Below are 26,264 nucleotides of genomic sequence, written 5' to 3' on the forward strand. Positions count from 1 at the left end.
TGCTGCCATTATAGGTTTTCCCTTCTAGCAAGAGAACAGTATGTTAGATCTCAAATCAATGAAGGCTGCACTCAGAAAGACCTCAAGACTTCTGGAATATGTTGCTCAAACAGTTGAACTTTTGTTTCTACTGCCTGTCCCTCCTTTCTCAGATTTATCTCCAGACTTCTACTTGTCTAGATCTATTCTGCCCCCAACAATCTTCTATTCATTGAACTTTCTGAAATTTTGCACTTTTAGAGAGAGGTAAGGGACTGACTCTGTGTACACAAATTTGCAGAGACACAATAGGGTTGAGGTCTGTTATTTCTCACCTCTATATTTATTTAAAAACATTTTTGTTGTTAACAAGCATGTTATCTCTGGAGACACAAATCCACAGTTTGAGAACTGAGAAACTAAGCATCTCTGATGGTATCTTCTAGACTGAGCACTGAGTCCCATTGGGTAGATAGAAAGATTAACCTAAATAATCTATACAGAAGCCCCTGGAACCCTATAAGATTGGGTCCCTAATCCATGAACTATTGGAACTCATTTACAAAACTTTTCTTAAACATTACATGAATATATTGTTTCATACTATAGAATTAGAATTTATAATCCCTATTCCATGATGAGATAGCTTTGAGCTATAATGTATCTTAATTAAAACTATTTTAGATAGGTTTTTTCCCTCAAAAAATCCAATTTAAATTTAAAAAAATAATAATTTATTTTTATTTATTTTTTAAAAATGAATGATTTTTATCCACCCTGCCAGCTATTGATAAATTATTCTGGACCTTGTATCCAATGGCTGTGCCTACTTCATTATTCTGAAAATGTCTTTGGTGAAATCCTGAAGCCATTTAAACTAATAGGAGCTTTGCCCTTGGCTTCATCAGAGCTAGGATATCACCTCTTAACTTATCGGCTATTAAAAAAAGGAATATAGAAACAGTTTTTCAGGTCTTAAGGACCTATTTTCAGAAGAGCTAGGGTACTCAAATTCCCATTAAAATAAAAGGGAGCTAAGGGTCCTTAGCACCTTGAAAATTAGGGCCCCTTATTTTCAAGGTGGTTTGAGACAAATCCAAGAATCCGCTGAAAGAAAAAAAAAAACCTTTTCTTAATATTCTGCCTAAACCACTCCTTCCTACCTTCTATCATGATTATGCCCGGTTTAGTATTCATGAAAGGTCACTGACTTAGCAACTGCAGTCCTCCATCTACAGAACAGGTTACAACACTGGCAATAGGCTTCCCCATCATGCATATAACCAACACACCAGAATCCTATTTTTAAAAAGGCCAAAAGTAGTCCAGCTTCCATGCTTGTTCAATCCTTGCCTAGAGCTGCCTGAATACTACAAAAGTAGCATCCACAAATTCTAATGAATATTTGGTTCAACCACATTTTTTTAATTCACGAACATCTGCACAAACGAGTATTAGAAGAGTGACTCTTCTTTGATACAGGCAAACAGGAAGAGTCATTCACTTTTTATCATCTGCTATTCTTTGGTTGAAGACGTTTCAGTCATCCACAGGGAGCACAGGCAGGATATGGTTTAGCTGGCTAATCACACACTGCAGTTAATGAACAGTGAATAGTTGAATTGAATAGTCAACAAGCGACGTATAGGTTTAAAAGGTGTTCATCCAAACTATCAAACAAATATTTAACAACAATGAATATATAATCAGAAGCCAGGATCTCTTAAATTATTCACGAACAAATAACTACATTTGTTAGATAATTTGCCTCCTACTGACATACTGCATGTACTACACTACTATAAATTTTTGGCATACCGACATGGCATTGCATGGCATTACAGATGGATGCCTAGACCACAACTGCTGATGTTTTGCTTTTCCTGTCCTTTAATACATATAACTTTATTTCCTAAATTCTTTTTGCATAAGAACCTATTAATTCTGCTAGGTTTCAGAGTAGCAGTCATGTTAGTCTGTATCCGCATAAAGAACAGGAGTACCTGTGGCACCATAGAGACTAACAAATTTATTTGAGCATAAGCTTTGTCTCCTGTCTTTACCAGGATTAACTCAAGGGAACAAAAGAAGTAAATTGAAAACAGACATTGCACACTTGCCAACTACAGTAGTAGATATGCCAAGTGTCACATAAGAATATTTCCATTGCCACATTAACTAGGGCTGGGTGAACTAGTTTGATGAAACAAATCTGAACCAACCCTGAACATTTCTTGTCATTTGAAAAGGGTTAACTTTATTTATTTAATTTTCCCAATGCTCTGCACTTCCTATGCTGGGTCATCACTTGTAATGAAAAATGGTTAAGTACCTTGAGAAAGGTTGTTCATGGGGTATTTTTGACTAAAATATACTTAAAGTTATATGAAAAAGGCTGTTTCACCTCCATCCCCACAATAATACATCCAGATGTATTTCTAGACAAAAGTTTCAATCAGCTCTGAATTTCTGGATAATTATCCACACCAAACCTCTTGATGGTCACCCATCATTTAATGTTGAATACCTTGGCTGGGTAGTAACAGAAGCCAGCCAAGGCGCCACATTTCCTTCAGGTCAGACACTGGCCATCCTGATTTAAGAAAAATATTTGAAAAAAATATAGGAAGGTTGATCAGTATTTTCCACCCACTGAAATGCAAATTGATCACATGAAAGTGAACACAATATGATATTGCAAAGAAAAGACTGTGCAAAATATTTCCAAATTTCAAATTTTTCACTAGAGAATTAGATATCTATATTTTTCAAACTTTTATTTATTTTTATTTAATATGAATTATTTCAATTTTTTTTCAAAAACGCATTGAAACAAAAACCCCATTCATACAGTCAAACATAAAATGAACCTACTTCTTCAGGCTTCTGTCCTTAACAGACACAGAATTAAACAGCACAAACCCAGCACAACCAATCCCTTTCCTTCCCACAAAATTACAATTCTCTCTATAAATTAAAATCAAGGGTGTGATGCTATAACGGACTTCCAGTTCAGGCTAGACGAATAGGGCAATACACTTATGTGTGTATATCAAAGAAATGCTAAAAAGGTCATAGGTGTTCAAGCCAATTCACTTGTTAGAAATAGAACAAAGGGGAATGTTATCACATTACATTTACAAGGAATATGCCCTGGTAATTACATTTGCTCTAAATTCATGAAAATTAATGAAATATTAATGACATTGTCTTCACTTACCTATAAACCTGTTGATTGCTCCCCCATTACATTATGTATTTCCTTGTACTTAGTTAACCCTAGATCAAACAGATGCATTAGCGTTTAGATGTGAGTTCACTTAATATATAAAACTCCCTGATACTTAATGAAAATTTGTCTGAATGGTTGTATCTAAATGCATTATCTCTAAATTTCCCATTAAACAGGATTGGAGCCTCAGAACTGTAAATGATGAAACGATAACCTCAAAGCATGGGTCTTTGCATTCAACAATGGGAAATCCACAAACTTTGTCTGCAGGTAGTCAACAAAGCAAGAGCCCATGCTGTGCTGAGAACACTTGCCAGACTGTTTTCAACTATAAGAAGGAACCCTGGGAGAGACTTTACATCTCTGGACTGACTAATTCTGATAGGGTGGAATTCTGAGCAAGTGGACAGAGGTCCCCAAAGCCTTTTTGGGTAACTGAAAGAGTTCTGGAGAACTAGCAGACACTACCTCTCTGATGTCGTTTGGACTACAAACTTAAGATTCACCTGGAATGTATTTTACCAGCTGTAACCTCTCAATAACAATCATTTCTTTTTCATAGGGTATGTCTATACTACCTGGCGGATCGGCGGGCAGCGATCCAACAGGGGTCAATTTATCACGTCTAGTCTAGACATGATGAATCGACCCCCGAGCACTCTCTTGATTCCTGTACTCCACTGCCACGAGAGGCGCAGGCAGAGTCGATGGGGAAGCAGCAGGAGAAAACACTACGGTGAGTAGGTCCAAGTACGTCGACTTCACATAGCTGAAGTTGCATAATTTAGATCGATCCCCCCCCAGTGTAGACCAGGCCTAAGCTAATAAATCTGTAGTTAGTTTACTGGAGAAAATTGGCTACAGTGTTATTTTAGGTGAGATCAAGAGTATCCACTGAGCTAGGGTAAGTGACTGGCCCCTTGGGGTTGGGAATAACCTAATGTGTGGTGAACTTTGGATTTAATAACCTTTCATCATAAACTCCAGTCTGACTGGGTGGTGAAGTAGGGGCTGGAGAGCCTAAGGGGGACTGTCTGGCTCCATGGTAAGACTAGTATAGCAATCCAGGAGTGCACACTTGTTACAGGTTTGGTGAAATCTAATAATAGAATACACTACCAGTTTGGGGTGTCTGCCCTGTTTTCTAACAGTCTGACCTGAGATTGACATTCATAGCTGTGACACCGTGACACAAGGGTTCTGTCACATACAAAGGATACACACACAAAAATTAAAACAACAACAACAAGGAGTCCTTGTAACACCTTAGAGACTAACAAATTTATTTGGGCATAAGCTTTTGTGGGCGAGAACCCACTTCATCAGATGCATGGAGTGGAAAGTACAGGAGCAGGTATATTTTATATACAGAGTACATGAAAAGATGGGAGTTGCATTACCAAGTTGGGGGTCAGTCTAACGAGACAATTCAATTAACAGTAGAATACCAAGGGAGGAAAAATCACGTTTGTAACGGTAATAAGGGTGGCCCATTTCAAACAGTTGACAAGAAGGTGTGAGTAACAGTAGGGTAAAATTAGTATGACCCATCCACTCGCAGTCTTTATTCAGGCCTAATTTGATGGTGTCCAGTTTGCAAATTAATTCCAGTTCTGCAGTTTCACATTGGAGTCTGTTTTTGAAGTTTTTTTTGTTGAAGAATTACCACTTTTAAGTCTGTTATTGACTGACCAGGGAGGTTGAAGTGTTCTCCTACTGGTTTTTGAATGTTGTAATTCCTGATGTCCGATGTGTGTCCATTTGTTCTTTTGCATAGAGATTGTCTGGTTTGACCAATATATCAACAACAGTATGTGTCCTAAAGTATACCTAGTCCCAAAGCTTCCACCCACACTGAGCTAAGACTTAGGTTCAGATAACAATACAGAGTCCCTGGTCCCATCCTGGTCTGGATGCTGAATAGATATATTTTCAATTTGTTGGTTTATATGTCTCTCCATAGCATAGGCTCTTTGGAAGCACGTGGACCTGTCACATATTGTTTAGTAAACCTTATAGTCCACTGAGCAACATTATAAACACACACAAATTCCTCTGCTCCTAAAGAACACAAAAAGTTTGTCTCCAAGAACTTAATGATCAGTAATATTTAGAACTTCTGTAGCATTTTTAATTTTCAAAGCAGGTTACAAACAATATCTATAACAGCACTATGAGTGCAGTAGGTATTACTTCTATTTTGCAGAAGGGAAAGTGAAGCAAACAAGTGGGTTATTCAAGGTCACAGAGAAAACTATCAGAATTAATACTCTGGACTTCCCAGTGCGATAATTAAAACCTCTTTAACCACATGCTCCCTCTCCTGACAGAACACTAGAAATAAATGTTTACGTCAAGATGTCTGGAGTGACTCATAAACATGAATACCAACCTCAGGGCAAACTGTTACAAACCAGGGCACAAACCCCAAACTGGTTGTGTGTTCTATACTTAGATTTCACCAACCCAGTATCAAGTGTGAACTCCTTAAGCCCTGTAACAGCCTTAACATGGAGTCACAGACAGTCCTCTTGGGTACTCTGATCTACCCTGCCACCAAAGGCAAGCTTCCCTTTGTGATAGCTGGTCCCTTATACCAAAAAACCACAATAATATTCAGGTTACTCCCAGTCTCAAAGGACAAGTCACTTACCCCAGGTCAATTGCACACCAGATCTCTCACCAAAGTCAACCACGCTTATAGCCAATCCTATAATAAATAAAGATTTATTAATTAGGAAAAATAAATTAGAGTGATTTACAAAAAAGTTAAAACAGGTAAATATGCATACACAAATGAGCTACAGTTTTAGGTTCCAAAAAGGTAATAAGAGTTGCTGTAATATGCAAGGAACTGAAGAACTCTTGCTTAGAAATATTTGCCCCTAAGAGTCCAAGCAGCATAGAGGTAACAATTTCTTCTTAACAAGGATTTTTAATCTCTTCCTCCCAGAGTTCAAGCTGAGGGGACAAGTGCTTGAGTCTTCTTCATGGGTGTGGGGGCAGCGAAGTATTTTGTCCATTGATGTTCCATAATGACTTGTCTGGTGTCTACGGGCCTTCTTTTGTAGGAGAGAAGATGACACCTCTTGTCATAAGCAAGTATTTCACATTTGGTAATGCTTCTCTCATTCCTGTAGGGGTTTACAGGTTTAGAGCAAACACTTAATTACCACCTTATAACATGGGAAACAGATATCGTAAATGAGATTAATGCACACAGCAATTCACAAGCATTTCATGAAATCTAAACACTAAACACATTTTTATAAATCTAATACCTATTTTAAGAAATACTAACAGACAGGTGAGCCAGACCGGTTTCCAGCTATACATTTGTCAGTGTTCAGTGGGCCCACGGGCCTTGGCATGAGCGGGCACCTGGTCTGTCAGCAACACAGTTTACATACCATAACACATTGTCAGAGCACAACGATATCTAACTTTAAGATTATTTGCCTCCTTATACGCTTTCCTCTTCTTTAAAAAATTCTGTTGTCATTTCTTTTGGGTTAATCTTTAAAATTATAGTTCAGAATCTTGGAAGTTACAGGTTATCTAAGAAAAAAATTCTTAGATATTGGAGTCTGTGACCAGAATTATTCTAAACTATGTTTTCAAATTTTTGCTTTGTGATGTTTTGTTTATCAAACTCATCTGCGTTCCTCCCAGGAAGTGCTATCTTAGTGTTTTATACTGCTGCTCATCAACATAGTATCTGAGTGTCTTCCATATAAATTCAATAGCAATTACAAAGTCTGTAGCGGCTTTCATCCAATCTCAGGCACTTCTCCTTTTACACGGTCAGAACTCTGCTTGAGGGAGGTTGGGAATAAGATGGGTGTTTGAATTGTGAGACAGTGCCTCTTACAGTGGAACAGCTTTCTCAAAAAGGAAGAGTTTGCAAAGTTTCCTAAAGATGGTCAGACAGTGGATTCACCTTATCTCCTTTGGAAGAGTGCTCCATAGCCAGATCCTCTCTTGAGAAGATGTTTTGTACCCAGCTCTCACATTCTTTGTTGTGGGCTTTGTTGTCTGCTTTGTCTCTGAGGAGCGCAGTTGTCTCAGTGATTCATAGAGGGAAAGTCTTACGTAGCTAGAGCTCAGTTCATTAATTGCTTTGAAATTTAGGACCAAACCCTGAAAGTGACACCAGAAGCTGACTAGAAGCCACTGAAGAGACAGAGTACAGTCCTGATATCCTTACAGTGCCTTGGGCAATCACATTCTGTACCAACTGGAGCCTGTGCATTATCTTCACATTCAGCTTCAGATATAATGAATTACAGTAATCCAGTCGGATGGATTACCGTAGCTAGGTCCTTGTCTGTGAGGAAGAGATTAAGTTTCCCAGTGGGCTGGAAGTAAAGAGGCACGTTTGGAAAGTGATGCTACCTGGTCATCCAAGCTCACTGACGAGTCAGACAGGACCCTGGCACTTCACACCACTTTGACAAATGGGCGCTGTATGCCTTTAAAGGAAGGCAGAGCCAATGTCTTGGCCAGCTCTTTGAAGCATTTCCTGTTTCTGACCAGCATCATTTTGGACTTGTCCGAGTTCAGCTTGTAGGCATGCTGGCCTTTTTGCAGTGGCGGAGGATGCATCACTTGAGAATGAAGAATACAGCTGAATGCTATCAGCATACTGTAGGCAGCTGAACCCACAACAGCTCACTATCTCACCCAGTGGTCTTGGGTAGATATTGAAGAGAAGTGGGAATAGCATGGATCCCTGCAGTTAACTGTGTCAAAGGCTGCAGAGAAGTCCAGCAGTAGGACATAGAGATCTTACCTGTATCCATAAGAAATCTTTCAGTGCCACTAGAGCTATCCCTGCTGAGCCCTGATCTGAGCCCTGATTGTGACGAATCCAGGATGCTGGCTGATGTCATGCTGTTGGAGTTGGAGCTGGGTGGTTACTATCCTTCTCAATTATTTTGCCCAGAAATGGGGCTTAAAGATGGCAGTTGCAAATATTGTCAGGGTCGAGTGTTGGCTTCTTGAGGATTGACTGAACCGTTCTGTTTTTTCCAAGGAGGATAGTAGCTGTGCTTCTCTCAGGGACCCACAGCTGAACTCAAACCCTGCTCATTGCCCTCAGCTGATTCAGCTAATGAATCCAGTCTCCTGATTGGCTGAAAACTCCAGTAGGCACAATCATAACCTCCAGCAGCCCTGGTTCTCAGGCTGCTCAAACTGTAACAATCAGGCCGTGGGTGGCCTTGCCTAATGGTCAGGGCAAGAGGCTGCCTTAATCGATAAAACAGAGGTAGCAAGGCCGTGTGGTCAATTCCAGGAGGCGTGCCAGAGCCAAGAGCCACAGACCAGGAGCTGCACTCAGAATAATAATACCAAGTCGATGGAGCAAGCTGGAGCTGGGAATCGGACATTAGAGCCAGACTATCAGCTGTGGTGGGCACAGGAACCAGGAGTGGGGACTAGGAGTCAGGTGTAGGAAATCAGGAACAGAACCAGGGACAAGGAGCAGAAGCAGGGATCTGGAGTGAGGGCTGGGAGAAAGAAGGGAGCTGAGAGCAGGAACAGGAAGCAGAACCAGAACCAGGGGTGCTCGATAGTGTTCCACGCCTGCTGCGAGGTCCCAGGGTGGCTGCAGGGTTTAAGACTGTGCCTGCTGGAGTCTTCAGGGAATCAGGAGCCTGGGTTCGTTAGCTGAGAGAAACAATCAGTCTAGGTTCAGCTGTAGTTTCCGTACAGCTCCTCTGGAGGAGGTATTGACTATTCCCATTCATAGCAGCCATAGTTGTTCTCTGGCTTTTACCTGCCAGGTGTGGAGAGGATCTGTTTCAGAGATCGTGCTCTAATATTTTTCACAGCTTCTTGAGCATCTTTATATGCGATGGGGCCAAGCTCAGTCAGGAGTGGTGGGGCAGATAATACAATGTGGTCAGGTGGAATTTTCCTTCCCAGTTAGCTCCATAAGTAATCTGTTGATCTGATCGGTGAAGTATGCTGACAGCTTTTTATAGTGGTTAGCAACTGGGTTATGCAGTCTGAGTTGATTAGCCAATTCTTTAGGTAAAACAGTTCTGCTGGGCATGATTTTGTCGTATTCATCGTGAAGGATTAGGAGGCTCATTTTACCTCCTTTGCTGCCATGCCAGAGTCTGGCTGTGAGTGATGTTTGTGCTGCTGACAGAGGGATTCAGAGTGGCTTTTGAGCCACTGGCTTTCTAACTTACTACCTGCGTAAATCATCTGCCATAGTTCATCTGTGAACCATGGTGATCTAATGAACTGGTGTGAGGGAGTGGATGGTTTGGGGCTAACTAAGGCAGTGGCTCTCAACCCTTCCAGACTTCTGTATCCCCTTCAAGTTCAGATAGTGCAGAAAAGATTAGAGTCAGCTCCCTATGTTTTGAACACTTATCCAAATCAAACCCAAATCACCAAACCTTTTGAAAGTTCTGTCATCATTAGTTGCAAAAAATCCCACAAAGTTGATTGTTTGGTGTGTATTCTTCTTGTAAGAGTAACTCGGATGTGATTATTATTTGATTTAACTTGAACAATAAAACAATATTCCACATTCCTGTATGTACTAACCACACCCCAAAATTAAATTCCTCCCCTGGTTTTGCAAAACGAAAAATCATGACCTCCCAAATAATTCATAGATTCCAACATAAGAAGGGACCATTGTGATCATCTAGTCTGACCTCCTGTATAACACAGATCACAGAACCTCCCCAGAATCATTCCTACAGCATATCTTTTAGAATAAACATCCAATCTTGATTTTAAAATTGTCAGCTATAGAAAATTCACCATGACACTTGGTAAATTGTCCCAATGATTAATTACTCTCACCATTAAAAATTTACACTTTATTTCTAATCTGAATGTGTTAAGATTCAACTTTCAGCCACTGGATCATGTTATACTTTTCTCTGCTACCCTGAAAAGCCCATCATCAGATATTTGTTCCCCATGTAGGCACTCATGGATTAATCAAGTCACCCCTTAACCTCCTCTTAGTTAAGTTAAACTAATTGAGTTTCTGTTTAGTTGTCTATCACTTATGGCAGGTTTTCTAATCCTTTAAATCATTCTTGTGGCTTTGCACCCTCTCCAGTTTATCAATAGCCTTCTTGTATTATGGATACCAGAAAGGGACACAGTATTACAGCAACAGTCACACCAGTGTCAAATACAGAAGTAAAATAACCTCCCTACTCCTAGATTCTCATTTATGCACCCAAGTGTCACTGTAATCCAGACACCTCTTGATGCCAAATGACTGAGGATGCTACAGGTTTACAGGGATCCTCTGGGTCAGATATATGCATATTAGTTCACTAAAGAGTGGGAAGTAAAGTCTTTACCAAGAACCAGTAGCCCACTGGTCATCACAATCATTGCAAAATGTACGTAAGAATAATATTTAAGTTATGTATCTATACTGAAAATTATGTTCTTAAGGTCTTGGAGAAGACAACATGCCTCGGACAGGTTCCTTTCAGGCAGGAGGTAACAGATGTTAATCTTTCAGTCTGGTCATAGGTGTATTGTGCATTAGTCTGCTTCACAATGGAGGTCTATGTACATACTTAGCCTGATGCTAATCCAAAGATTGCAAAATTGACAAGAGAGGGAAGGCACAGGGGGGAAAAAAAAGTCAGCTAGGGTGTCCTGTTTATGAAAAAGAACAAAGGACTGTCCTGACATAGGAAAAGGTACCTTGATCCTTTACTGGGGAAGCAAGCTAACATCGAGTGGGTAACAAACAAAAGAGTGGGTAATAGCAAACTTGGCAGTAAAGTGCTAGTGAGTAATACTTTATTAGACATGATAGTGTCTTGTAAATAAGTCTAGGCTCTAGAACGTGTTATGATTTTATTCTATGTGTGACCATTTGCTTCCAACGCTGTTTCTTGCTGTCACTTGAATCTCTATTCTTTGTTAAATAAACTTTATATGGTATTTCTCTATAGATATAGCTAAGTGGTGTTTGTTAAGTGGAGTGGTGATCTGAGGTGGCAAGCTGGGGTGTACTGTTTCTCTGGAAGCACCAAATCTCTGAGCGTTCCGTGGATCGGGGCTGGACACTCCAAGGACTCAGGTTAGCAATAGGCACGCTGCAACCCCTGTGGAGAGACAACAGGGCCTGTGTAGGCCTAGATGGGAGTGCTTCTGTTGCCTGTGGCTGGTGGAATCGAGGAGCTGACCGACAGTAGGCACAGACAAGGCTTTTTCATGCTAAGGGCAGGGGGTAGTGAGCTACCTCACAATTCTGGGCACTCCCAGGAAGCATCACAATCACATTAGCCCTCTGGCCACAGCGTTGCACTGGGAGCCCACCCCCAAACCTTTTTGCAGAGTCTCTGCTTCCCAAGATAGAGTCCTCCATTCTGTAAGTATGGCCTAGTCTTTGTTCCGAGATTTACACGTAGTCATACTAAAATGCATATTGTTTTCTTGCACCCAGCTTGCCAAGTGATCCAAATATCAGTGACCTGCCCTCTTCATTATTTACCACTCCCCCAAATTTTTGTGTAATCTGCAAACTTTATCAGGGATGATTTTATGTTTGCTTCCAAGTAATTAATAATAAAGTTAAATAGCGCAGAGCCAAGAACCAACATGAGGCACCCAAATATAAACACACCCACTACATGATGATTCCGTTTACAATTACATTGAGCCTATCTGTTAGCCAGCTTTTAATCTGTTTATTGTGAGCCATGTTGATTTTATATTATTTTAGTTTTGATCAAAATGTCATGCAGTACCAAGTAAAATGCCATACAAAAGTCTAAGTATATTATATCAACACTATTACCTTTATCAACCAAAGCTGTAATATCCACAAACAAAAAGATCCTGTCAAACTAACTCAATATACCTTCCATAAACCCATGCTGATTTGTTACATTGTTATTTTCCACAGAAATTCACTCATCACATTAAGCATCAAGATGATGTAATTTTTCAATTTCTACACTTACTTTTGATCAGATGCAAATTTTTTACACTAAACAGAGAACAACTCTGGCTGTTAGCCATTTTTAAGTTTCGTTCCATTCTGTTTCACACAAACGCACTTTGCATCTTCTCCACTTCAGGACCTTGTGGAGCATGAATAAAACTAGTAAAAACAGCAGATGTAATGTTTGGCTTTCAGCTTAATAATTACACACTTTTTTCAAATTTGCTTTAAAAGATTTAATGAATGTAAAGTATCCATTTAGATAAAAAAAAAGAACACCTGACGCAAATAATTCAGACACACAGACTTCCAAGCACACCAACAGAGAAGCAGCCAGTAACTGAAGTGGACAGTTGGCCCATTACACAACAATGCACATAGCAATTCTGCTCAGCAAGGAAACCCGGTGCCAGGAAGTAATACCACTGTTAATATTAGCTTTTCTACTGCAGATTTTCATTTTCAACTTAGATTAGAGCAATAGAGCTGACTGGTCTGGCACTATTCGAAAGAGACACACACAGTACAATCCTGTAACCCTATTTTCATTTACAAATTCCAAACTCCCATTTCATCCAGTCACTCTCTTTGCATGCAAGACAAACATTCTAAAAAAACCAGGATTCCTAAGTATTTTTTCAAACTGCCATGTATGGGACAACCAGGGAAACAATTAGTTTCTCAAACTAATAAATCTGATCTCACCTTGTATTAAGTTAATTTATGGTAGATAATTAATTCTCTGTATTAACCCAGATGCCATACGATTAATTCTCTGAATTAGCCCAATCCTACATCCATGACTTCTATCTGAGGGAAACTGACTGAATTCATGAGTACTATGAATAAACACACTTGGATTCACTATAAGTTTAACTTTGCTAATTACCAAATGTTAGTAATGCTAACTTGTAGTACTAGTAAGATGGGAAATAACAGTTTGGTTAAGATAAGTGCAGACCTAAGCCATCACCTAAAACTTGAATCAAGCTCAGATAACTTTTCCCCTGCATTAATCTCCCATGCCCCTAATTTTCATAAGTTTCCGCAACTCTTTGTTCTGGTCAGGCTTGGAAGCAGTGAAATATTACACCTGAAGAAAGGTTTCTCTCACAATACTGCTGACACTATTAGAAGCAGCAAGTACAAGAGTCTTATGAAAGAGCCTGTTGAGAGATTTTGCAGAACCTGAAATTTTTCACATTTGAAATAAGGCTCCAAAACGTTGAGTAATGATCTGAACAAGATTCCTTGAGCTTTTGAGCACACCCTCTCACTAGCAGCAGCAGAATTTATAGCTGTGTGAGCATAGCCATGCTTTGGTTAACACAGGTAGGAAGGAAACAAATGTATTGCTGCACAGAATCTGGACCTTCTCTCCGATAATTTGATGTAAAAGTCAGGGACAAATAAGACAAATTCTAGTGAAAGGTTCAAAACTTCTTCAAATCAACCTTAGATGATACCTATAACATATACCTTTTCTTCAGAGGTATGACTGAAATTATTCCATGGGCTTACAACTGTATGTACTGTGTCTACTTAGCTGTATGTATTGCGTCACAAGCTCTTTACTTCAAGCTTCTCAATCTGGAAAACGTGAGTTAAAACAGTATTATTATTCCTAAGTGTGGTAACGTTTATGAAGCATTTTGGTTTTTTATTTTCAGTGCATTACATGGGGAGAAGTGTATCATGACAAAGCAATGCATGAAACCAGTTACTATGGTTTCCTCCTTGTGTTCATCAATTTTGTAGGAGGAAAAGTCAACATTTAGTACTGAAACTTTCATCCTTTAACTTGCAAACATGCAAACGTTTTAGCTACAGGACTTGAGTCTAACCTCAGACATATTACCATATACTGGATCTGTAACACTCTATGACTTTGTTGTTGACCAAAATTTCACTAATTGCCTCAAATCCACCATTTGTTGATATCAATGAAGTGCCCGCAATATGATTTGTGTCCATTTCACAATACATGTTGGACCATATGGGCTAGTTTATGAAAGGTTCATGGGGTGCAAGAATGTCAGCAAAGGAAAGAAATGTTGCAGTAATTCTCAGTGAGCATGACAAATTACTTTAAGAGCTTGGCAGGTGGTGGGAAGGGGGAAGTCATGGGAATTTATGGAGGCCTTCCAATTATGTCAAGCAACTCTGCAGGTAAGAGCATATGAAAAATGCCATGTGTTCTGTATGTTCCACTAGTCTCAGATTCTGAAGTTGGCGTTATGATTTTGTTCCTGAAGATAGTGTCAAGAAAGTTTCCCCCCAGATTTTCCTGTTTAATGACTTTATTTTCAAGTCATACAAAATAAAATAAAAAGGTTGTTTCTAAATGCAATGAACATAAAGCTCACCAGGGAAGTTTTTCAGATGTGGCCTTGGAGTCCCTCAAGGAAACAGATGGATATCACTGCCTGTTCCGATGTAGAACAAAAATTTTGTTTACTGGTTGGATTATTTTTGTGGAAGGTCATTCTTTAACTGCTTACATTTGATTCAAACAAAAGCACTGTTTTACGCTGGAACATTATGTGCTGCACTTAACCATTCCAAGTATGGTTTTATACATGGAAAGAACCTTTGCTGCCTTCTGAGGTGATGAATACTTATTACACGAGCACTCGAAAGCAACAGAAGCTCTCGGCTTTAGTTGCATTTTCAATTGGTATTGTTTTTGACTGAAATGACAAGGTCAACTTTTCTACAACCCGAGTCCACAAAATGAGGGGGGAATAAAAGGAGTTTCATCTTTAAATAGGTTAAATTGTAACTCCTTTCCTACTTGTTATAAAATTTCAGAATGTAAAACTATAATAAAACTAGCTTCATGCCCTGCTATTGTCCCCATTTTGCAGTTGGAGAAATGTTTCTCCCCCTCCTCCATAGTTCTGATTAATTTGCAAAACTGTGCTGTGGGCTGCAATCCAAGTATTGCCACCCTCAAGCATTCAAAAGCCATGACAAGAGCTTAAAAAAATTAATACAGTTTGGTTCTATTTACTGGTTTTCTGGTTTCTGAGCATCTAGAGTACAATTTAGTCAAGTTTTCTCTACAACTATGAGGGCAAGTCACATGATGCCAGAAGCTGGGGCTTTAAGAAAAAACACCAAATATTGAGAAATGTTAAAATTATGAGAGTTGATGACACTAAAAAGTTAGCTTGTAACATCATTAGGCACTGGCCACAGACATTGTTGGCACGTCACTTCCAAAGGCTCCGTTTGACATCTCTGACCAAGTTGAAATGCAATAAAACAGAACACGAAGGTCTTATGGTTGAACTATTAAATCTCAAACAGGAATATTCCAAATAATTTACAAAATATAAAGTATGTGTGTCTGCAAAGGTAAAGGACCTAAGAGCTTAAGTTCTCTCTAATTCACTGACTAGAGACAGGCATAGCGCAGACAGTCAGAATTGTATGCCTCCCTCCCTCACCCCACACATGCTGGGAAAGGGTTAATATGGACAGGAAAGGATGAATATGGACCCAAAAAGCCAGTTAACCTGCCTGCTTGCACTGGAGGGTGGGCTGGGCCCATTTAGAAATAAAGCCCAGCTGGCGGACAGTAGGGCTTGTTACCATAAAGAGTTGGGTTAGCCCAGATGAAGGGAGGAGACCCAGAGGAGATGATGTAGAGAGGTCCCTCTCTCTGTGAAGCAGCCTGAAAGAAGGCTGAACAGACAAGTGATTCCAGGCTCAGGGTGCTATTTTTGATGTTAGTGACAAAAAGGAAAATAGAATGTTTCAAGTAAAATGTTTCAGGTATTCCTATGTGTACTCATTTTTCACTAACCTCCTAGAACGTTCTGGAACTTTGTAGGATCTTGTGGAATCTTCCAGACTTTCTGAGAACTACATTTTCCTTGAACCTCCTAAAATGTTGTCAGCCATGCCCTTATGGGAATATAAGGGGCGGGACGTCACCAGTCAGTCAGTGAGATATAAGAATGAAGTGAAGTGAGAGCTCAGCTGCAATATTGTGAACCTTGTTTTACTGTGTAATTGTGAAAGTTCAAGTCTTAAAAACACAAATACAGAGTGTAAGTAGCGACTAATAAACTATTTAATGAGACGCCAGAGATAGTTATTGAACCCCATCTGTGCAACAATATAAAAGAAATACTGTTACTTCTTTTGCCATGCTTAATATGTAATGTTTGATGACTTTCTAAAACTGAGAAACATAGACTTTTGCTCTCCCTAATATTGTCGGTTCTCCCCCGTAGAAAAGAAAAGATGCCCCTGAAGAAGCCTTCGGGAACTCAGTACAGGAAGCAAAAAACTCAATTACAACCTAGTCTGCAGCAAGGGGCAAATTTGATGGAAAAATATATGAAACAGAACAACATAGATTAGGCAGTATCAAACTTCTCAGTGCAGAAGAAATTGAGGAACAAACCATAAATGATGGAAGTCCTATTAGTAAGGAATTAGCAGATTTACCTTAAGACGAAGAACAGGAAAATGAGGAAAGTGGTGGAGAATTGTCCAGTTTTCCTGACGGCGTAAAGGAAAGTGATGATAAAGAAGAATGTGGCTCACATGAAAAAGAATAATGACAAAGAAAAATCTGGTTTTCATGAAAAGGAGAGAAACGATAAAGAAGAATCAGCCTCACATGAAGACATAAATAGCAGTGAGAAAAACTGCACACCACAAATCGATACAACAGATCCTGCTTTATTGCCAGTGATCCTAAACTCTGCCAATATTGATCATACAATTTTGAATAAACTGAGCAAAACCGAGAATATGACATTTCCAGTTAATGAGCAGAAGCAACACTATGAAACAGTGCTCAAAAATGGTGAGAAACTGAATTGGCATTGGCTAGTTTACTCAAAATCAACTGACAAAGTGTTCTATTTTTATTGCAAAATATTTGACAAGAATGCCAAATCGTTGTGTGCATTTTTTGGGTACAATTACTGGAATAACTTAGCTGATGCTCTAATACAACATGAAAAGTCACCCAGCCATTTTACGGCCTACTCCAAATGGATGGAGGTTGAATCCAGGCTCAAGATACATAAATTCATAGATGCAGAAAACCAGTGCATTATTATGTAGAAACCCAACATTAGAGAAACGTGCTTGAGTGTATGATCTCAATTACTGTTTCTTGCAAAAGAATAATTTGGCTTTCTGGAGCTCATCGGATAAATTGTTCACTGAACATAACAGTTTGGTAGAGCTGCTTGGGAAATACGAGGATGTCATGCGTAAGCACCTACATTGAGTATTTTGTAAAGAAGCTATAGACCATTACTGCAGCAAAACAATTCAAAACAAGTTGACTGACCTTATGACAAGGAAGATAACATATTGGTGCAGTTCAGTAAGTACTAGGCCATAATAATGGACTGCACTCCTGACATTAGTCACAGTGAAAAGATGTCATTTACAGTAAGATTTATAGACAACAAGGATGGCTGTATCCAAGTAAAGGAAAAAACTTTATCTGTTTCTGGTCTGTAAACGACTCTAATGGAAAAGGCCTAACAGAACTGTTTAAGAACATTCTGAATGAGAATAAAATAAAGTTTCAGGACTGTCATAGCCAAGGCTACAACGACAGCACGAACATGAAAGGAAGAAACAGTGGCGTCCAAACAAGGATCCTTGCGCCGAATGATCCAAGAGCTTTTTTCATGCCTTGTTGGCTGCATTCCCTCAACCTGGTAGTACGAGATGCAGCGTCATCATCTTTAGATTCAGTCTCTCTCTTTAGAGTATGGCAAAGGATATATGTCCTGTTTTCAGCATCAACTATCAGATGGAAGATCCTCACGGACATTGTTACAAATCTAACTATGAAGCCATGAAGCTGCTAAGCGACACTTGCTGGGAGAGCCGCATGGACAGTGTAAGACCAGTAAGGTACCAAGTGCCCAAGATTTATGATACCCTGATGGAACTGGCACAATTGAGTAAAGCCGAGGCCGGAATATGACACAAGGCGCAAACCAGATTACTGACTTCAAATTTCTGGTCTCAATTGTGGTTTGGCATGATATCCTGTTCCACATAAATGTTGTAAGCACAGACATTGTGACCACTACTACCTTGATGAGAAGCTGCCTTGATTTCATTGTGGCCTACAGAAACAACAGATTTGAAGATGCCATCACTACCGCCAAAGAAATGGCGGAAAACTTAGGAGTTGAGCCTGCCTCAAGGAAACTCATATTCATCAGAGGAGAGACTGTTTGGTTATGAGGGCAGAGATGAGGTGATGGGACGATCAGAAGAAAAATTCAAGAAGTTTTTTTGCCCAGTCGTTGACACTGCTCGAGTGTCCACTGAAGAGATTCGGACAAATGAAGCACCATGAAAAGACCTGGGGGGGATGGGGGTGTTTATGACCTTAGTAAGGTGTTGGCAAACAGGAAAACACTCTTGAACAATTGTATCACTAGACACTGATCCATGGGGAATCTTCCAATGTCAATGATAAAGACTATGTTGAATTGGACAACATCCATCACATTTTGCCACACAGGAGCTTTGCCACTCAAAGTTCTCCAATTCATTCATGATGCAGAGCTGAAGGATACTTTTCCTAAACCCTAAGCTTTGAAGGTTAACATTCTAAGACTGTCACCTACTGTAACATTATTTAATACTGGTCCACCCAATGTTGGTGCACAGTTCAATTTCTTGATGTTAGTACATTTCAGTTATTCTATATTCTAAAGTTTCTATAAGCTTAGAGGAAATGTTTTTTTTTATTTACTCACATATGTCATGAATAAATACAGATTTACAGATCCTAGCATGCAAATTTATCATCTTACATGACTGGGATAAATCATGCATTCAAATCGTTCTAAGTCATGAAATGCAAATGCAATAAAAACAAGGTATTGAGCCATTTAACACATGGGGGGGCTGAAGATGTTCCTTGTCTGGGTGCCATTTGGGCTAAGGCCTGCCCTGCACATGACAATATACATGGTAGATGCATCCTACCAAGGTTTTGCATTTTTTCAACTTGACTCATGCTTCTGATACGAGAGGGGGTATGACATTAATACATAATGTAATTTTGGTGAGAAAACATTTAGATTTAAAAAATAAAATCTCAAGCTGTTGGGACAGGTGGAGAAGAAAAGAGTAAGGGAGGTCCTATTGAAACAGAAAACGAATCCAACTTTGGTTACAAGAGCAATGATAATCTCACCAGCCTGGGAAAGAACCGGTGCCACACCAGAGTCCATTTCAGGCTGTGAAAATAGGCTGCAGCATGTGCTTGGTGACATAGAAGGTGCTTTCACCTCAACTTCTGAAATGTGTCCAGGGCCTCAGAGAGAGCAAATGGAAGGTCCAGATATTGGTACAGTCCAAATGGAGTGACAAATGTGGTTATATCCTTGGATTCTAGGGCCAAGGGCTTTCCGCCAGTACTCTTTGGTGAGGTCCAAGATTGGTTCTATACCCAGCCTTTTCTAATATATCCAACATATATGGCATGGGATAGGAATCACATTCTCCTTCCTGTAATCAGTCGAGAAACAGATACTCTTCTCCAGTTTTGGGACCAGCAAAGTCAGGCTGCACCACATCCTCTAGGACTCTATTACCCCTAATTGGAGCGGTGTCTAGTCGTTCCCATAGATAGAAGGCATACTGGTTCACATTATGGGTTGTGGTACCTTGCTTACGCCAGGCCTCTTATTAGCGGTCCAAAATACTCCAGGGCTCTCTCTCATATAACAACTCAAATGATGAGAAATCCAGGAAGGACTGTGGGATCTCTTGGACTATAAACAGTAAGTACGGTTGCATCCTAACCCAATTTTGGGTTTGGTAGTCTCAGTTTTTTGCAGCATTCCCTCCAGTGTCTGTTAAAGTGCTCTACTAGCTAGTCTATCTGCAGGTTTCACACAAGTTCTTACCTATCATATATCAAGGAGGGGATATACCTCCCAGATTAGCAGAGCCATGAATGCAGTGCCCCAATCTATTAAAATCACCATCAGGATTCCCAATCAGGAAAATACTCCAAGTAATTCATTAGCTATCTCCTGTGCTGATACCAAGTAAAAGGGCACAGCTTCCAAGTATCAAGTGGCCCCCATACTCTGAGCACCTACCAGCAGGAGGACTATAATGAGTCTTGTAGGCAAGCCTAAATACCACCAACTGGCACTCAGAGCAGGAAATGCAGTAGTCCTTTACCTCTTGGTAGACTACTGGCCAAAATAATTAGTCTGGCACCCCTCTTTGAGTCTACTCTATGCCTCAATGGCCTCACCCCAGCTCATCATGGACTAGATTCAAAACCTATCTCTGGTACAGTTTGGGAACAATATGAAGAGGTCGGCATGTTCCACTCTGGGTATCCCAGACAACCCTTACCAGGATGTGCCACTGAAGCTCAAACTGGGGATACTGAAATCCTGGCAGGAGTCAACCAGCACCCCATTCACCCTAGCCAGTCATCTATAGAGCCAACAGAACGCTGCATCATCCTAGTTTTGAATAAAATTGGACCCACTAGGTATAGTCTCAGCATCTATCTCAGGATGGAGGTCACTGTGGGGTCCAGATTACATTGCACCACTGTGCTTTACCTAGCTCTTTTTTCTGGGGTTTCCTGGTTGCCCAGAGCCTCTCCCCTGGCATGATGAGGTGTCCCTTTAGACATAGGCCACTCACAAAAGGGTTTGGGATCAGAGAAGGAAAAAGTCAATTGGCCAATTCTGGGCCAATGCTGAGTTGTGATGCCTGGCTTTGCCTTGCTGCCTCACTTTGGAGACTGGATACGGGGCCACAGTCACTGCTTAGCACCACTGAGTAAAACAAGCGGTTAGCCACAGGTACTATCATTTCAGTGTTCCAGCCTACCCACGAGCAACTAAATCCTGGTCATGGGATAGGGTCAAATGTCCTCCTAGATACAGTCAGCGTATAGCCATTTTCCTATCCCCTTGCACATTCTCCAGGGATATTTGTGTCCCTGCACAAAGGTCTGTCCCAAGCCTGAATCCACCAGCCCTGACACCTGTGTTCCATTTACTACAACAGAAACCACCTACCTTTTGATCCAGAGGGTCTCTTGAGGGTTTCAGATGTATGTGCTTATTCTAAAGCCTACTTCATATTGGGCCAAACCCAGTCCCAATGACCTTCCTGCCCCCAGAAGCAAATTAGGGGACTCCACACTGGGATTGCAAAGACCCCCTTTTCTTTAGCCACGGACCCACTCACCTCAGGTCCATCTTCTCCAGGAACAAAGTCTGATGAATTGGGAATGTGGTTGTACAATTTACAAATTCTGGTTGATATTGTGAAGTTGTATTATGAAAAACTTAAGTTGTATCACGAGTACCCATATGTACGTGGATCCACCACTGCTGACAGATACACACCAGACAGAGACAATGCAAGCATTAATACATTACACAGTTTGAACAGAGGCTGTTATATGCTTCAAAGCTGCTGCATGCTCCTGAGAGCGTTGAACCTTAAGCAGAAGCTTCACACCTCTGGGTTGGAGTTCTGGGAGAGGGTGCATTTAAGTAGCTAGGGTATTTCAGGAGTCCATACTGCCCCTTCCTTAAGTCCTCTGATGAGTCATGTGAAAGGCAGGTAGCCATTAACTTTTATTTTTAAAGAATGAGGTTATGTATTTCTTGGGATAGTTCAGAAATGCAGAGAATCAAAGCTCTGAGTGGGGAAAGCAGGAAGGCTGAAAGAGTGGAAGTACATGGGAAAGAGGGCATAACCCAAGGAAGTGGGAAACCAAAAATTATGTGCAGTATGAGAATACTTTATTCCTGACCTAATGGAATAAATTAGATTGCAGAACACTAAAAGCAGAGAGGAGTATTTTGTCTATGAAGTTCCATGTACATCCATGCTGCTATTTGAACAACAATACTTTATTTTACTCACTTTACACTCTGGAAGCTTAATTCCTTTTGGTTTCTAGCTTTTATTAATAAGATAACAGAACAGAATGACATGACAGACAACAGGTATGATTACAGATTCTCCATCCCCCTCCTTTGAGAGGATATGGAGTAAACAGTGTAGAAAATATAGCTTTATTTTGTAGTTAGCAGTAGTATGAAGGTTGAACTGTAACTCTCAAAAGGGCAAAAAAGAAGAGAAAAGGATAGAATGGGCAGAATTGCAAAGGTTCTCAATGTTTTGTACACGTCATAATTAATATAATTTAAACTAGATTTAAGCATTCCAAATAATCAAGAGAAAGCTTTCCAAATGTCATAACTGGCCCTATTGTCCTGTAGGTTACTCTCTCATAAGGCTCAGCATTTGAAAGGTTCATGAAGGAGGTCTTTCCAACACCCAAGAAAAACTCCCCACTCATCTTTCAGAAAATTCTCTACCTTCTTTTTGTGCCCATTCCCTTCTCTGCTTGTTATTTTGAAAATTAATAGTTGATGGCTCATACACATCATTGCATATTTTATTTAAAATAAAAATCATAAGACAGGAGATACAGCATCAGTTTGCAGTTCTTCAATTCCCTAAGGCATATCATCATGAAAACAAAGATACCAAAATAAACTGAGTGTGTAAATATGAATTGAAGGAAACACAATAGTTATTAAAATTTTTAATAGGGTCAGAAAAATGGAGGAGGTACAGGCCTATTCGCACCTAACTGGTGTGATGGCCTACTTAATTTAGACCATTAATGGACTAGGATGCCACAAATCACTCAACAGTAATATCTTTGCCCTTTTAAAGAACAGTAGCACTGGCTACTTCCAACTGGAATATCAGCAGCATTTGATCAGAACCAGAAGGATGGGGACGCTCAGAAGTAGAAAATGTAAAAAGCAAGAGAAAATGAAAAGTACATTTAAAACAATATATTAAATAAAATAACTCTACAAGAATTTTTTTTTTTAAATCATATTATGGATTCACAAATTCAACAACTACTAAGTAAGCTCTTGAAAATTTAAATCCACTTGTGCCCCTCTAAAATCCAGTCTTCGTTGCTCATACACTCTGGCTTCCCCCCACCTCGAGGGAAGGAAGGGACTTCCGGGAAATTGTTTCCAGAGTGACAACAGGCTTTTCAATACAGCATTTTATAATTTTTTGTTTTTAAAGTAAAATTCAGTTTCTTTGTGCAATGTTGGATTGATGGTCCTAGAAAATGAAGAAGGCTAAAAAAGATTATTGTATTTAATATCTTAAGACACTATGGCTAGGGTTTAAAAAAGAGCCTGAAGGAGGAGAGTTAGATATGCAAATCCCCTGAATTTCAGTGAAGCTCAAATGCCTAATACCCTTAGGTGACCTAAAGACAACAGGTTTTTGTCCCATTACCAAATGCCCTCAATCCTCCAACCCAGTGCCAATGCAACAGAAGACCTTCCCAGGCTGTGGTTCATGGAGCACTTCTTGTACTTTCCAGAGAGCTGGTTAGTCACATTTCCTCCTCCTTCCAGCTACTAAATCTCATTACAATGCAACTATGGTACATTAAACATAGTCCTAACATGACTTTGCCATGGAAGCAATAGCTGCCACAAGGATATTAGGAATCACAAAAGGTGGGGGGAGTGGGTAAGGTGGTCTGCAAGATTACCAGAAGGGAGCTGTCCATAAGACAATCTCTCTAAAAGATTTACACAATGAAAAGGTCTGCGAATCCCTAGTATAGGGGAAATGCAAGAGCTCCCTTGAGCGGGGGCAAGGATATTGCCACGCTCACCCCATTCCCCTCCAAGAGGGGGCCCCAAGCTCTCATCCTTCCATCCCATCCACTTTTTTTTTTTTTTTTTTTTTTTTTTTTTTTAATACTCTACAGGCACCAACAGCAGCTCCTTTGCCTGGCATGGGTTTCTATGTTTTCACGCATCCCTGGGGTGGGCTCTGTTCCTGCCCCTCTTCTCATTTCAAGGGATAAGAGGGGATCACCATCTTGTACCGCCCATACAGTCCCCGGGGAGCCAGCAAGGTGAAGACTAAGCAGAGTGGAGCGTGACTCAAAACCCTGGAGCCAAACACCCCAGTTGCCAGTCCCCAACATCAGAGGAGAGAGGGACAAAATCCAGAACTAGGGGAGGCACTAGGCATAAGCAAACTAAGAAACTGTTCAGGGCCCCACGCAGGTGTGGGAGGTTGGCGGGGAAAGGAATCCGATTTATTTCCACGAGGCCGGCCACAGTGGGCAGACCGAGGCTCCATCTGTCGCGGCCCGGCCGCCAGCAGAGGCCAACGCCGGATGTTTCGGAGGGGACGAAGCGGACAGGCAGCGCTCCAGCAATCCAGCCCGGCAGACCTGAGGCCAGGGACACGGCAGCATGGGCTTGCAGCCCTGATGATCTTGGCTAGCAGCCACTGCTGGACCCACTGAGCCCCCCTCCTCTTTAAGGTGGGTGTGTGTGTGTGTGGGGGGGGTTTCTAACAGGTGTCCGAGTCCGCGCTGGGCCCGGCTACGTGCTGGCTTGTGGAAATAACGCAGTTAGTAGTGGGGGGGGGCAGAGGGGGAGCCCATCCCCCAGGGAGCTAGCCCCGCCTGTGCCCAGCCCGCCCCCGCTGCCCGGGCTAGGCGCAGGGGGCAACCCGGGCGCTGCTCCCCGCCCCGCTCACCTGCGCCGTAGAAGGCGTCCAGCACCGCCGTCTCCCCGAAGTCCAGCTCCCCGAAGTTGACCGTGGTGAGCTGGGCTCCCTGGGCCGCGCAGGCTCGCACCAGGCACTGCAGCGCCCCGGCCCCGGCCCCGGCCCCGGCCCCCGGGCTGTCGTTCAGCACGTACACGGCCCGCAGGGAGCGCGGCCGCGGGGCGAGCACGCCGCCTTCGCCTCCCGGCCCCGCCGCCGCCGCCGCCGGCTCGGCCCCGGGCGGCTGCTCCGCTTCGCCGCTGAGGAGAGGCAGCTGCTCCGCCGCGGGGCCCCCGCCGTGCTCCATGGCGCCCGCCCCGCGCTACCTGGCGGCGCTGCCCGGCCCCGGGGGGCAGGAGCCGGGGAAGCTTCTCCGCAGAGCGGCCGCTTAAGCCGTCACGGTGGGGCAGGGAGCAGCCGCCCGCGCTGGGGAGAAGCCTGCTGCGGCCCCGGGCGGCGTCAGCCTCGCCGCGCACGGGGCGGGGCCCAGGGGCAACACTCGGGCGGCGGCGGCGGGGGAGCCGCGGTTGAGGGCGGGGGCCGGGCGCTGAGAGGGGGGCGGCGGAGAAGCCGGCTTGGGAGGGGGGGGTGCAGCGGCTGCAGCAACGGGGGGAGAATTTGCCCCTGGCAGGACGGTTCATCTCAGCCCCCGCTTCGCTCCCCGGGGCGGTGCCGCCAACTCCGGCCCCTCCCCGCGCCGGGACAAGGCGGCTCTTCCCTGCCCCAAACAGGGCGACCGGCTGCCCCGCTGTTATAGGCACAGCCCAGCTATTTGGGGCTTTTTCTTACCTCGGTGCCGATCCCCGATTTTTCACACTTGCTGTCTGGGCCCCCAAGCCCCAAACCGCCCGCGGAGCCGCCAGTCCGGGCAGCGACTCACCGGCCGCCCCCGCCGCCGGCTCGTGGCCAGAGCCGAGTTTCCTGCTCAAAGCGTCCCGCTCCCGGCTCCGCCGAGCCTCCGAGCGCTTCCCCGACCTGCCCGAGCGGCTGGTCTCCGCGCCTGAAGTGCAGGCTTTACTCTTCCGTTACTTCCTCACTTGCTTACATAAATGCCGAATTTTTTCCCCCACCGAGTTGTTTGTGCTTCTAGTTGAATATTGTGATTTCATAGCCTTTTATGTCCGCTACGTATTTTGTTATGCTACGTTTCAGCGATGTTTTTCTTTCTGACAGCCTTACTCGTTTGTACTGCCAGAGTCAAGGATTTTTTAAAATGAACTAGCCTGTCGCTCCTTCGAATTGGTTCCCTTTTGAGAAAATAAAGTGCCTTGCCTCCACTATGCTTTCTCAGGGAGATAGCGAAGGCATGCTAGTTGTCCCACAATAAAAACACGCCTGTTCTTAATGCTAAGGACGCTGGCTCGGATGTTACATTAACCATTATGCTTCAGCGCTTCCCAACTCTGATACTGACTGTGTGCCTAACACTGCTCCTTCACCATCAGAGAGATGTGTGTCTGCATGCCTGCAGCCCCCCATTTGCGTGAGTGCCATGGA

General features: G+C 42.2%; 1 protein-coding gene across 4 annotated transcripts in view; it reads right to left on the minus strand.

Moving 5' to 3' along the window:
• MAP3K15 (mitogen-activated protein kinase kinase kinase 15) overlaps nt 1-25,227 on the minus strand; it is a 148,423-nt gene extending 123,196 nt beyond the window's left edge. The window contains exon 1 of one of the 4 annotated variants that reach the window (XM_043504584.1): nt 24,759-25,225. In XM_043504584.1, the coding sequence (XP_043360519.1) occupies nt 24,759-25,074 (316 nt within the window). In that variant the 5' untranslated portion in view covers nt 25,075-25,225. Of the gene's footprint in view, nt 1-24,758 lie in introns of all 4 variants that reach the window. The other 3 variants (XM_038390782.2, XM_038390829.2, XM_043504592.1) reach the window with 3 other exon arrangements.
• Between the last annotated feature and the right edge of the window lie 1,037 nt (nt 25,228-26,264).

The sequence above is a fragment of the Dermochelys coriacea genome, chromosome 1 (genome assembly GCF_009764565.3).
Source record: "Dermochelys coriacea isolate rDerCor1 chromosome 1, rDerCor1.pri.v4, whole genome shotgun sequence".
NCBI lineage: Eukaryota > Metazoa > Chordata > Testudines > Dermochelyidae > Dermochelys > Dermochelys coriacea.